The 13,534-nt window shown below is 49.5% G+C and overlaps 1 protein-coding gene across 1 annotated transcript in view; it reads left to right on the top strand.

The window, feature by feature from the left end:
- Nucleotides 1–13,534, top strand: part of LOC119389803 (endoplasmic reticulum transmembrane helix translocase) — a 554,079-nt gene that overhangs the window by 483,199 nt on the left and 57,346 nt on the right. Inside the window, exons 20-21 of the mRNA XM_037657194.1 lie at nt 3,930–4,047; nt 12,505–12,701. Of these exons, the coding sequence (XP_037513122.1) occupies nt 3,930–4,047; nt 12,505–12,701 (315 nt within the window). The remainder of the gene's footprint in view (nt 1–3,929; nt 4,048–12,504; nt 12,702–13,534) is intronic.

Here is a 13,534-nt window from a genome sequence, read left to right as displayed (position 1 = left end):
CCTTTGCAGTGAAGCGACAACGTTTCATTGAACCGCGGTACCGCTACGTGGAGCCGATCATCCCTGGCTAGTTGCGTGCAGCGCGTCGCCTACTCGGCTCACGCCATCACTGCCGGGCTGCTTGCATTTGTGCGCGCATTTGTGCGCTCTTTGTGCCCGTTTCACTTCGGAGCGTGCACGGGTGCGACGAGCGGCCTGTTCGTTCAACGTGGCGAAGACAAACATTTTGGAAGCAACGCGCACTCTACATCTCCGCGATGCTCTGACGGCCCTGCACGACAGGCGCGGCGCGCTTGGGTTGCCGCCTAATAAAACACGCTGTATACGCTCGCTGTAAGTGCATCAACGTTTCTCGGTGCCTGTGTCGCTCAACACCAGCGAGCTAGTTTCGTTTACACGAAGCGACGTGCACTTTATCTCGCACGGCGCGGCGGAAGCGAACTTTCGAACGGCAATGGCATCGCGCGCTCGTACTGCTTGTACCGCCGTCACCCCGAACAGTTTACGCCACACGTGCAGCCGAGCCGATAGCTGCAGATGACTGTGATAAGGTTGTCGGCGATAAATCATAATGGCACGTTCATCGCCGGCCGCCACATCGCCTTCGCTCTCTTCTGATGCTTGTCCGTGAAGGAATCGCCGCAATCGCGCGGAAGTCGTAATCATTGATCGGCCGGTCTCTGCCATTACCGAAAAGATGAGACATTTTGCGGCACATTGTGACGTCGACGCAGTGAACATTTAAGCGCCGAAAAGTTGTCGCCGTCATCGCTTATTGCATTTTATGGATTCTTGCGTTCCAAGGCATAGGTTCATGGTAGGCGGTCGTAGCTGCAGAGAACGGCGCCAGGAAAGGTTGCCGTGCGAAAGCTGACTGCAAGGCTTCATGCTGCCTACTGTTTCTTTTTCTTTTTTTTCTATTCCCCACTGCCATTCTGCCACTGAAGCAACGACCGGAAAGCGAGCGACCTCGCTCGTAGCGTCCGAAAGCAGCGCGTGCGGTGCTCGCCGATCTCGGGTATCTTCGTCACGAGTAAACTGGACCGGGGTACGCGCGAGCGCGCGCCTCTCACGCTTTAGAAGGCATGCTTTAACTTTTTTTCGCTTCGTATACGCCATATTTTTACCGCGACCGTGTCTGAAGTGTTCGATGTAAAAGTAGGAGGGTCTGAAAAATGTTCGCTATATGTGGACGCAGTTTCAATGGGTAGCATAGGAAAATCGTAAGTGCACCGAAATATGGTCGTTATAACCGATAGATCGTTATATCTGGGATCGTTATAAGTGGGTTCGACTGTACTACAAAGCTCGCGGGATAAATCCTGGTGTTAATGGTGACTGTCGCTGTGCAGATTCCTGCCTGCGTCACTAGGTGTCCTCCAGCAGTCCGAATTTCGGTGCCTTCTCAGCGGCCTTGACTTTCCTTAACTTTGTGGCGAATGGTCCACTGATGACAGAATAGTTGGCTCCGGTGTCGACGAGAGCTGTGACGCTGTGGCCGTCGACAACAATGTCGAGGTCGCTAGTTCGTTGTCTTGCGTTGCGGTTAGGTCGTGGCGTTGGATCACGGCTACATCGGTTTGTTCCGCTGCTTCCGCGTTACGTCGTCAGGTCTTCTTCGGGCCACAAAGTTTCGATGTCAGGGCCTGGTCCGGCTTGCGGCGTATTCTGTCACGGCGTCATCTGCGGTGGTGGAGGATCTTCAGTGTTTTGTCATACAGCAACTGCACCTCCATCGGTTGCTGCCCTTAGTTTTCCGGATATGGGCTTGCGGAACGGCCCCGAGTAGGACCGGTGTACTGGCGATGCTGCGTTGACATGTAGCGGGCGGGCGACGGCGATCGGGAAGGTTAATTGTCGGGGTGTCCACTGCACTCCTGCGAGGTAGTCAGCGATGTCGTGAGGTCGTTCACCCCGCTGTGGACACAGCGCATTGACAGTGAAACCGCATAGCTTCATCTGTCGGTACTGGCAGGGGCGGTAGGCGTGGCCGGCTTCCCCACAGTGGTAGCAGAGCGGGCAGTTGTCTGGGGTGCACCAAACGTTGGTTTTCCTCGGCGTGTATTGCTGGCCGGCCGGCAGACAGTGTGACGTCGGTGGCGGTGGTGTCTGGCGGCGGAATTGCGGCGGTGCGGCGTCTTGACGTCGGCGGTGAGGGGGCGCGGTACGGCGGGCTGCAGTTGCATAGCTCATAGCTTGTGGCTCAGGCTGCGCTGGTTCAGGTGCTCCCAGAAATTGCTGGATCTCCTGGTGTACAGTGTGGGCGATCGGGTCCACTTGACTCTAGGAGGAGGGCAACAATTTACGCAGCTCCTCCCGCACGATGGCTCTGATGGTGTCAAGCAGGTCATCAGATTGCAGCGCCTGAACTACGCCGTTGGTCGTCGTAGGAATGTGGTGGTTGTTCTGCCTCATACGCATTTCCAGCGTCTTCTCGATCGCTGTTGCTTCCGTCAGGAATTTCTGGACGGTCTTGGGTGGGTTATGCGTCAGCCCAGCGAAGAGTTCTTGCTTGACTCCTCGCATGAGGAAATGGAGTTTCTTCTCCTCGAGCATGTCTGAGTCAGCGTGGCAGAACAGTCAGTTCATTTCTTCCATGAAGATGGCCACGTTTTCGTTCGGGTGTTGCGCCCGTGTCTCCAACAAGGCCATGGCCCTTTCCTTTCGGACAATGCTCATGAACGTCGCCGAAAAAGTGCCGCGAAAGAGGTCCCAGGTACGTAGTGTGGACTCCCGATTCTCGTACCAGGTCTTTGCCGCGTCTTCCAGGTAAAACTACGCATGGCGCAGCTTGTCATCGGAGTTCCGGTTGTTAAATGTCGAGACCCTTTCAAACGTCTCCAGCCAGGTCTCGGGGTCTTCACATGGTGAACCACGGAATGTCGGCGGTTCCCTGGGCGGCTGCATCACTATCGCTGCCGGGGACACTGCGGCCGTCATCGTGCTTGTTGTCTTCATCGCCGTGGCTCTTGGCTTGTCCGGTTGGGGTCCGTATTGGGGGGGTAGTCCTTTCAGTCTGCGGTCAGTGTCTTCTTCGCGACGTGGGCGGGGTTCACAACTTGACGGGGGTGTCCAGAACATGAATGATGAATGAGCAGCACCTCCACCAGATGTTACGAGGTCGTGACATCAATGAAGACAGCAGTCGGAGTGTTCAAGATGAAACTCTTTATTTGGCCGAACTTGTGGCCGGGAAATGAAAACTCAAACTACAGCAATGCACGCTGTACACTGATAGCGGCGAACAGGGCGTCGGCCGTCGATAAAACTGCCCAGTGGTAAGGCGTGTCGGCATTTTACATGCGGCATCGAACATTTCAGCCTTATCGCTGGTGGCCGCGTTAGTTCCAGAATGAACTCAACTGTTCGCGTTTGCGCGCTCAAGCCTATACGAAGATTCTGAAATAATCTGGAAGGTTCCCAGACATTCGGGTGCGGTTTGCGCAAGACAGTGATTACACGTGTAACTGACTAGTTACATAAACATAGCAAAAGAAGCGTGCCTGGCAATATGAAGTTGCGTGTGATTTTTTGGATTTCGAGAAAATGGGTAGGCCATTGTGAAGCCCCACAGCTCTTCTATTTAAATAGGTGCCCTCAAGTTTGTAATTAAAATTTTAATTAACAAACTTTTGTTAATTACTCTTTTCAGCGTAACTGTAGCAATGGCAAAGTGCTATTTCTACTTCAATGCAGAGTTCGTCAATGAGGACTACTGGTGCCGGACTGTGATAGAATTTTTATAAATAACCTGTATTGTCTAAAAAAACACCTTGTATATGCAAGGTGTGCATGAAAATGTAGGTAGACCTTTTATGCCTATGATGAGAAACAACAGGTCAGTAAGTCTAAGCTTTTCGCAATGTCAAAAGAGGAGTTTCAGAGCTATGCTTCTGATATTTGGAGCGTTCTTGGTTGGACTGTTGCAGAAGCAGCTGCAGAAGCTACTAAAGGATCTGGAGGAACAGGACCAGGCACAGGTGGTCAAGCTTGGTGATGCCAGCATTGCAGCACCTTTCACCTCCAAGCTGTCCTCCATCCAATGCAGTGAGTAGACATACACTCATTTCATTGTGCAGTTGAGTGCTACTTTTCCAAGTGAACTCTCAAAGGGCTTGAATTTTATGTAGGGTCAGTACCCACAGGGGCAGGCATTTGGTGTGTACTGTCACACCTGAAACAAGCTAGACGGAACATGACGGGCTGCCTAAGCTGGTGTCACTTGGAGATGTTCTATTGACAGTGTAGTAGGGTGGAAAATTGGGCTAGTTGACAGTGTTCTCTGAACACCACTTGTGGTGCTGTGTTGTCTCTGATGTATAAAACTAGTGTAGACACCAAAATTAGACTAAATGAACCACAGCGCAAACTTCATAGCATACCGGAATCTTGGAAGAATGCTAACATCATCTTAATTCATAAGAAAGGTTATGCCAAGGAGTTGAAGAGGGATGCAGGGGTGAGACAGCTGCGCATAGTGCGCATTTTTTATACAATTCTGTTTTCCTGCGCCAAGCTGCTCCAAAAAGATAAAAATGGCAAAAATTGCGCCGAACTGCTCCAAAACAGCCTCAAAAGCGGGATTTTGATGTGTGCACGTCAGCTTTAGTGGGGAAAAAAGGCTGAGTTGACATGATTTTCCAAGCAGCGCCAGGAATACAAAGAAGAAAAGTCACAGTTTCACCGCAAGGGCGAAGCAATGAGTGCGATAGCAACAAATTGTAATGTTACACGATGTGAGGCTGGCAGCTAACTGTTTTGTATCCGATCTCGCGTAACCACATAACGCTGGTGTAAGAGAATATGGCCGCTCCAGAGAGTGATGCTCTCCGCATAGTCGCTTCACGTTGAGAGCGCAGCACGTAGAAGGGTATACGAGCCGCCAGTTGTGATGGCTTTCGAGATAGCGCTCGTGCCAGTGATCGCGACTGCGCCTTTAGATTCAAAGTTCAAAGTTGCTCCTCGTGCGACAATCCCCCCCCCCCTCACGCCTTCGAGCCTTTTAAGGCTCGTTAAATACGGGTGGGGCGTTTCCTGTCTGCTTCGACAGCCGGCCTCCCGAGCGGAGTGATGTTATCGCATGCACCTTCCGAGCGACAAGATGGGCCGGCTCGTTTGAACTCTGCTTCGGCCGTGTTCGTCGCCCCCACTCGCGCGCTTTTACCCGCGGTAGAACATACAATGCGCGGGGGGGGATCTTATCAATTTGGACTTCATACCGGAAGGACATGACGGCCACGGCAAAAACCCGCCGAGACTGTCCATATAAATGCTCTCGCAATAAAAATGCGTTCGCAGTACACACAGACGCTCCCAATTAAGCGTGTTTCTTCTATGCACCTTTTTAATGAAGGCTCGCATCGTGCCGCTGCCATAATCTCCTCTGGACTGTTGTCAATATGCGTGACCCCGCAATGTGCTGCCGTGCCCCAAGCGTGCTGATTCTACTCGCTAGGCTGTGTGTTCTGGCATTACTGGCGCTCAGTGAAAACTACCAAGTGGCATGCGTAGCGGGGTTGACTCTCAGGTTCGTTGTTGTGCGTAGCATGTTCCTCCGGTCGCTTTGATACGCATAAAAGGCGTCGCTTCGTGCCGGCTGTGGGCTATACAAGCATATAGGTTTAGTTTTACGACCGGTGTATCAGTCGACGGCCGTTTTGCTATGCGACTGGCATGCCTCCTTTTTTGTTTTGCAAACAATAAAACAGGCCTCTGCACATCCGGCGCTTCGTCTGCGTGAACACATTGCTTACGGTGCACAGTGCCTGAAGCATGCAGTGTATGGTCGGCATGCGATTTATGCCACTCACGGCGCGGTGCGGGGGGCACCCGCAAGTCTATGTATTATCGGGAGTTCTACGTCAACGGCGATGGCCTTCGATATTAAAGAAAAGAGCACAGGCCAATGCGGGCAGTGGTAATACTGTAGTTGCGCGCGTCGAGAGGCGTTATCATCACCCCCCCCCCCCCTCCCCCGCTTCCCGCCTGCTTGCGGTTGTCTTCATGTTCAAGAAAAAGTTAGGGGTTCTGCGGCACTCTGAAAAGGCCATAGGGGTTTCTCAGGGCCAGAACGTTTGAGAACCCCTGCTCTAGTGCTTTTGCGTGAGAAGGTGGCAGCAGACTGATGTGAAGCACGTTTGTGTCGTCCCCAGCCCAGTAAAAGCTTACAGTACTGCGCTACTCTTGCAGTACCATACGCACGCGTTTGACGAGATAGTCAGTGTGGCGAGGTTTTTTGGCACCCGCGCGGCACTTTTGAAGGGGGTCCCGTACGAGGTAGCAGCAAACGGCGGCGCAGCGCACTTTTGTTGTCGTCTGTTAAAAGCCTGTAGTACACTTGATGCTATACCAACAGCGCGACCGAGCAGATAGCTGAAGGCGCTGATTGTGATGTTCTCCTGACAAAGAGTAACACTGACCTACACAGAGCTCTTGGTAAGCTTGAAAAGCTAAATAAGTAGATGAAGCAGACGTACAAAAAGCCAATGCTCTAATCTGCTAAATCATATCACTGATTTTAAGCAAAGGCCAACTGCTGTGTAACTACAATTATGGTGCCATCACAATTTTAAAAAAATTTTTTAAAGTATGATGCCTTTTCGTTAGTTTTGTTTCAAATGTTTGAGGTGAACCTAGTTTCCAGAACCTTTTTTCAGTTATTTCATATGTTTGTAACATGAGCTAGATAGGTCGCGTGGTATCTAAAGAAAATAGTGTAATTCACCCCCCCCCCCTGGCTATAATCTGTTAAAAAAACTTTCTCCTGAGGCTGTTTCAATGTTATGTGTATTCTAAGCGAATTAATATGTGCTTGTTCCCCCAAGTTGCTTCAAATTTGGTTTCTTCCTGCTCCTAGGCCGACATAATAAATGCCGCTAACTGCTCCAAATCAAGGTTGTTGTGCTCCAAAATCGAAATTTTGCTGCTCCAAAAACTGCTGATAAGTCATAAACGAAAGTGAAATGGGTATCCATAGAATTAGAAGTAGTTGCTGCTCTGTTGGACGTTGATATATGGATATTGGGCTGGTATGGCAGCCTTCTATGTGAATGCACACATCTTGACATTTACTGCCACGTCTCCACCTACTATTTTGATCCAACTCCGTGGCATGTTTGGCGGCCTGGTATCTGCAACCAGCAGGTGTTAGTCACCCGCAACCTTGTAAGTATGCCGGTGTTTCGGTGCTGACTGAAATGCTGACACTGGAGCAAGGTGGGATGCTGATTTTACCTTCATTGGACTTGGACAGAAAGTCTGACCCAGTGGTAATGCTTCATCTGTCACACTGTTGTAATGACGGCCCGTTGAAATGCCCACCAGGGGTCTCAGGGCAGCAATCTGGCATTCTTAGGTGGCTTCCCTGCTTTTGGTGACGCCTTTATTACTCATAGGTTTCAGTGGCGGCATCGTAAGCAAAAAACGCGGTGCTGGTGAGCATACAGAAATGCGGCCGGCAGATGCACACCATCACTTTTACCAATGCTATTGGCATACTCCCTCGGGTGGTCGTTAATACACCGTTGCGTATATTAAATACACATGTTGAAAGGGTGAGCAAAATTTTCTCTTGGAGTTTGGGCGTCAAGTTCAACTTCGCAATTCCCCCTTGAGAAGCATTTGTCATGCGAACCTCCCCGGGTTGCTCTGAAGAAGCTGAAAAACACCGAAGGCTCATCAGTGCTGAAATTGAGACCACATGGAAGTGCATGCTTACGCATTTTCTTTAGAGCTGTGCGAATAGCAAAATTTTGGGTGCGAAGCGAATTCGAATAATAAAGGTTGAGTGCGAATCGAATCGAATAATTTCGAATAATTTTCGAATATTTCTCAAACATTTTTCGAATAATTCGAAGTGAAATTACAGAAAAAGTTGCAGTGAATCCCTAAGTATGTTCTTGTGAGATAGCAACATGAAAAGTGTTTCTTTTCGCAATGTTGATGAAGCGCTGGTGGGGTCATATTTCATAGTTGTCTTTCTTATCAAGAATGAGGCAATGTAGAGGCCGAATTGTATTTATGTACATGATTTGGTGCAACCAAAGTGTTGCCGACAACACTTTACACGTGATAGGCAGAGTTGCCATTTCCTCAGCCTCTCCTTCTCTTTCAACTTCTGTGGAAGGCCAACTGATGTGGCAGACAAGGGTGTGCTCCCTTCAAGTCCGGAGTTCCAAATCTGCCTCGTAGACGTCGATATATAAGAACATATGAAATTTTGGATGCTAAAAAGCTTCGGCGTCCGATTTTTCAGACTTCCTGCCCAAATTTCAGGTCCAAAACAGCATTAATTGAGCCCCCAACTCTGCCACATCTTTCATCTCCATATTGGAACCAGGGTTTTATTGAGTTAATACATTTGCGACCGTAGCGGAGCTTGAAAGGCAGCTTTGCCGCAATACGGGGGTGTGAGGAGGTGAAGCATATTGAAAATCTAGGGACCACTTCCAATCGGACGTTGTCTCTTGCCTAAGTTCGACCGTAACGGAGCTTGAAAGGCAGCTTTGCCGCAATACGACAGTGTAATGAGGTGAAGCATATTGAAAATCTGAAGGGGTAACTTTCAACCGGACGTTGACTGCATTTGTCTTTGGGAAATTCGAATAGTTCGAATAGTAAAATTTCAGTGCGAATCGAATCGAATAGCAAACACTATTCGAAAAATATTCGAAATTTCGAATATTCGCACACCCCTAATTTTCTTAGAAATGTTCACTTGAATGGCAAGAAACTTGTCACGTATCTCGGGAGTGCTCGCATTTAGAGGGTCTGAGAGGTGTGAGATGGTGGTAGCACTCAAACACAACTTTATCTCATAAAACAAATACTATACACAAAGTTCACACAGACCAAACCCATGCAAGAAATACTAATGAAAATGCAACAGTCCTGTTCTAGTCCGCTAACTATAGGTTGCAACTTCAACTTTACAGGCTAAGTACAGTCCTTGACTGTCACAGCAGTCTAACCACATTGGCCTCACAGTTGCTTCTGAACTAGAACCGGTAGAACGTTCTTACTCACTAGTCCGGCTCGGCTCCCAAGTCAGCTCCTATTAGCGTTGTGTCCGTCACCGGCTCTCTCGACATGATCCTGTCATCATCGAAGCTCTACATAGCTGCTGGGAGATCCTCCTGTCCCCGCTGCCCATTTTCTTGTCGCTGTTGCAGCTGTCACCGAAGCTTGGAGATTATGTCTAGTCTCATGCTCAGCTACTGCTTCCCAGTGACATCATGGCGCAAGTGATGACGAGGCACTCGGGGATTGTTGTGTGGGTTGATCCCGTTCTTCCGCCCAAAGCGGAGCGTCGCTGGTGCCCCAGGAACCACTCTAACAAAGCTGCTGCGATCGCGTCTGAGGAGCCTCACCCAGCTGTTGTCGATTTGGACAACCACGTAACGGACTTCTAGCGCTGCATCCTCCAGATCCGGCACCTACTGCTCTCATCACCAGTGCAATGCTGGCTTGGCCGCCTTCGTCGACCGGTGCCAAGCATACAGTACCAGCTCCTCCTCCTTCAGTTTTCAGTCACAGCCTGGGTCGCGTGCCATGAGCTGTCTCTCCGCCAATTGGGTGCGTGGACGTGTCGTAAACACTATCTTTTTATCTTTCCACTCCACTGCACACCATCGAGTACTTTTCTTTTGCAATCACAGCCACCACTTCTTCTTCATCGTCTGCCATTTGTCTCGTGCCTTCACTCATGACAGTTGTGCAGACAGAGAATGTGAAGGTCCCATACGACACATCTCTACCCGAGGACATCACCAGCCTTCTCAAAAAAGGCCCGAAATTTGGAATTGGGCAGGATGTTTCCAAACCATGCTAATTCCAGCACGGTTCAGCGATTGTACATTTGACTTGCGCCCATCACACTGTAGGTTGTCTGAGACGATCACACCATAGCACATGTTGCACGCAGATGTCGTCCTTTACTTGGTAATAAGCAGGCAAAATAATAAGAAAGAATGCATACAAACCTTAATGGCTATGGTGTATGCTTCCAGGTTTACGCTGTCCTGCCGTGCGTGTTGCCCTTTCAAAGCACTGTTGCATGTCTGTGCTTTGTTCTGCCACGTCAAAAACATGATTGCTTTGGTATTATTTGTGTCCTTTCTCTTCGTTTGAGGCCCTGAAAAATCCTGCACATTCTTAAAGCATACCCATCTAATCATAAGTGTTATTTGATGCAATGTTAATTTGTTATAGTACGCACATTTGTATAACTTGCTTTATTATGTGCTTGTTAAATCACACACTTTAGTGTTCATTTGTATGCTAATTTGTTTCATGTTGTGGCTAATTTGAAAGCAACTTCTGCGCCCACCCCTGCAATGTCTCGCAGTGTAGCGGCAGTATATGTAAATAAAAAAAATAAAAATAAAAGGTCACTGTTTTGCCGCAAGGGCGAAGCATTGAATGCGACAGCAAGATAAGCGGCCCGTGATGAACGCGCTGCTACACTGCAAAAACATCTGCCCCCCGGCAGCAACTACCGCGCGAGCAGACAGCGGAAGGGCAAGGTTCTCCCTGCGCATATATTAGAAGAAGCGAGCGAGCTGGCCGACGACTTTTAAATGCGCCCGTTGCGCTACTCGCGCCATCTCGCTGGTAATGAAGAAACGCTTATAAGCGCCTGCCGTCTCTGAGTACTGCCACGCTGCTGCGCTGCAGAAACATCTACCCCCCGGCAGCAACTACCGCGCGAGCAGACAGTGGAAGGGCAAGGTTCTCCCTGCGCAAATATTAGAAGAAGCGAGCAAGCTGGCCGACGACTTTTAAATGCGCCCGTTGCGCTCCTCGCGCCATGTCGCTGGTAATGAAGAAGCGCTTATAAGCGCCTGCCGTCTCTGAGTACTGCCACGCTGCTGCGCTGCAGAAACATCTACCCCCCGGCAGCAACTACCGCGCGAGCAGACAGTGGAAGGGCAAGGTTCTCCCTGCGCAAATATTAGAAGAAGCGAGCAAGCTGGCCGACGACTTTTAAATGCGCCCGTTGCGCTCCTCGCGCCATGTCGCTGGTAATGAAGAAGCGCTTATAAGCGCCTGCCGTCTCTGAGTACTGCCACGCTGCTGCGCTGCAGAAACATCTACCCCCCGGCAGCAACTACCGCGCGAGCAGACAGTGGAAGGGCAAGGTTCTCCCTGCGCAAATATTAGAAGAAGCGAGCAAGCTGGCCGACGACTTTTAAATGCGCCCGTTGCGCTCCTCGCGCCATGTCGCTGGTAATGAAGAAGCGCTTATAAGCGCCTGCCGTCTCTGAGTACTGCCACGCTGCTGCGCTGCAGAAACATCTACCCCCCGGCAGCAACTACCGCGCGAGCAGACAGCGGAAGGGCAAGGTTCTCCCTGCGCATATATTAGAAGAAGCGAGCGAGCTGGCCGACGACTTTTAAATGCGCCCGTTGCGCTACTCGCGCCATCTCGCTGGTAATGAAGAAACGCTTATAAGCGCCTGCCGTCTCTGAGTACTGCCACGCTGCTGCGCTGCAGAAACATCTACCCCCCGGCAGCAACTACCGCGCGAGCAGACAGTGGAAGGGCAAGGTTCTCCCTGCGCAAATATTAGAAGAAGCGAGCAAGCTGGCCGACGACTTTTAAATGCGCCCGTTGCGCTCCTCGCGCCATGTCGCTGGTAATGAAGAAGCGCTTATAAGCGCCTGCCGTCTCTGAGTACTGCCACGCTGCTGCGCTGCAGAAGCATCTACACCCCGGCAGCAACTACCGCGCGAGCAGACAGTGGAAGGGCAAGGTTCTCCCTGCGCAAATATTAGAAGAAGCGAGCAAGCTGGCCGATTACTTTTAAATGCGCCCGTTGCGCTACTCGCGCCATCTCGCTGGTAATGAAGAAACGCTTATAAGCGCCTGCCATCTCTGAGTCCGGCCATTGGTAAAGTGTGTGTATATAACGCTCACCGTTAGCTACCTGAAGGATCTGCACTCTGTGGTGTAGTGGTTAGCGCCACGCACTGCGGAGAGAGAGGTCACTGGTTCGATTCCGCGCTTCGGAAGCATTTTTCTGAATTATTTCTTTGGGGGACTTTTATTTATATATACATCCTTATACATATGCGGTGCATGACAGCAGCGGCAAAAACCAGCTGAGACTGTCCATATAATTGCTATCGCAATAATAAATACCTGTTGCCATCGCACACATATACAACGCAGGCGTAGCAGACGGAGGGACCGCAAACGAGATTTTGTAGCACACAGACTCAAGTGGACGCTTGTGGTGCTCGTGGAGTGCTGGCTCAGTGCACTGTTGCACCACCTGTAGGTGCTGCACGTTTCCCATTGTAGAACAATTTTGCCTGCTTTTGTTGTATTATTAGGTGCACTTTAGAGTAATGTGGCACCTGTTGCTAGTTGCAGAAATTGGGTTTAATTTTGTAAGTTGCAACAATTTTTATTGAAAATGTGGGACCTAAATAAGAAATGTGCTTCCTACATTTTCTAGAAAAGTAGACTTTGATTCTGTGCTTGATTGTGCTGCGATGCAGTCTGCCACGTGATCAAGCAGGGCCGGTGCACGCTGGTGACGACACTGCAGATGTTCAAGATTTTAGCGCTGAATGCCCTGGTGCTGGCATACAGCCAGAGTGTGCTCTACCTGGATGGCATCAAGTTCAGTGATACGCAGGCCACACTGCAGGGGCTCCTCCTGGCTGGATGCTTCTTTTTCATCTCGCGCTCCAAGGTGAATTCGGTCACAACATTTATTGTAAACTGGGAGGACCCAAGAAAACATGGTGAAGATGAGCAGTGTGGAAATACAGGTAAGGGTGGACTGAGGAAGTGAAAGAGTGATGAACACGAGTGTACACGAGCGCTTTTGCTTCCTCAGTTCCTTCCTTAGCTGCATTTCTGTGATTCGTGCTGCTCATCTTCACCATGAATGTAAACCCACCCCGCTATTCTTATCCAGGATAACAAACATTGATGCTCACGTCTTTGGCTGTACACTGTTCTCCAACACAGTGAATGTGCTTTGCGCTGAGTTGCTCTGTTCTAAAGCATTGTAAATCATTTTTTAGGGTCAAAAAAAAAGGAACACCCTTTCTGTTGTATTCATTCTTACTTTATGCTTGTGGTTTTTATGAACTGCAGTAGTGCATTTAACTGGGCTGTTTGGTACATGATTAAGACGGGAACTGGACACAGGAGGGTGAAAAAACGATGTCGTTCTTTCCCGTCTTTGTGATTTTTATGTGCATTGTCACACTTTGCAAAGGGTCATTTTTTCATAAAAGAGGGTAGGCTTGCAAACATGGACACAAGAGATCAAGACAACACACAAACGTCATGAAATAACAAGATTCATAATTGAAAACCGCAGAAAAGCTAGATTGTGTTAGTGCGCTCTCACTATTTTTAACAAGGAAGGAACAGTCCATGCCTTTCTGTGTACAAATGCTGTTGTCGTATAATTTCATATATACAGTCACTGACTGATTTTCCCGAACTGGCAAAGACCGCAAAATAGTGCAAGAAATCAAACAGTCCGAAAAAGTTAAGACATGAAAATGAAGT

The sequence above is a fragment of the Rhipicephalus sanguineus genome, chromosome 1 (assembly GCF_013339695.2).
Source record: "Rhipicephalus sanguineus isolate Rsan-2018 chromosome 1, BIME_Rsan_1.4, whole genome shotgun sequence".
Taxonomy (NCBI): Eukaryota; Metazoa; Arthropoda; class Arachnida; order Ixodida; family Ixodidae; genus Rhipicephalus; species Rhipicephalus sanguineus.
The sequence above is the reverse complement of the archived record's forward strand: the minus strand, read 5'-3'. Positions and strand labels throughout refer to the sequence as shown.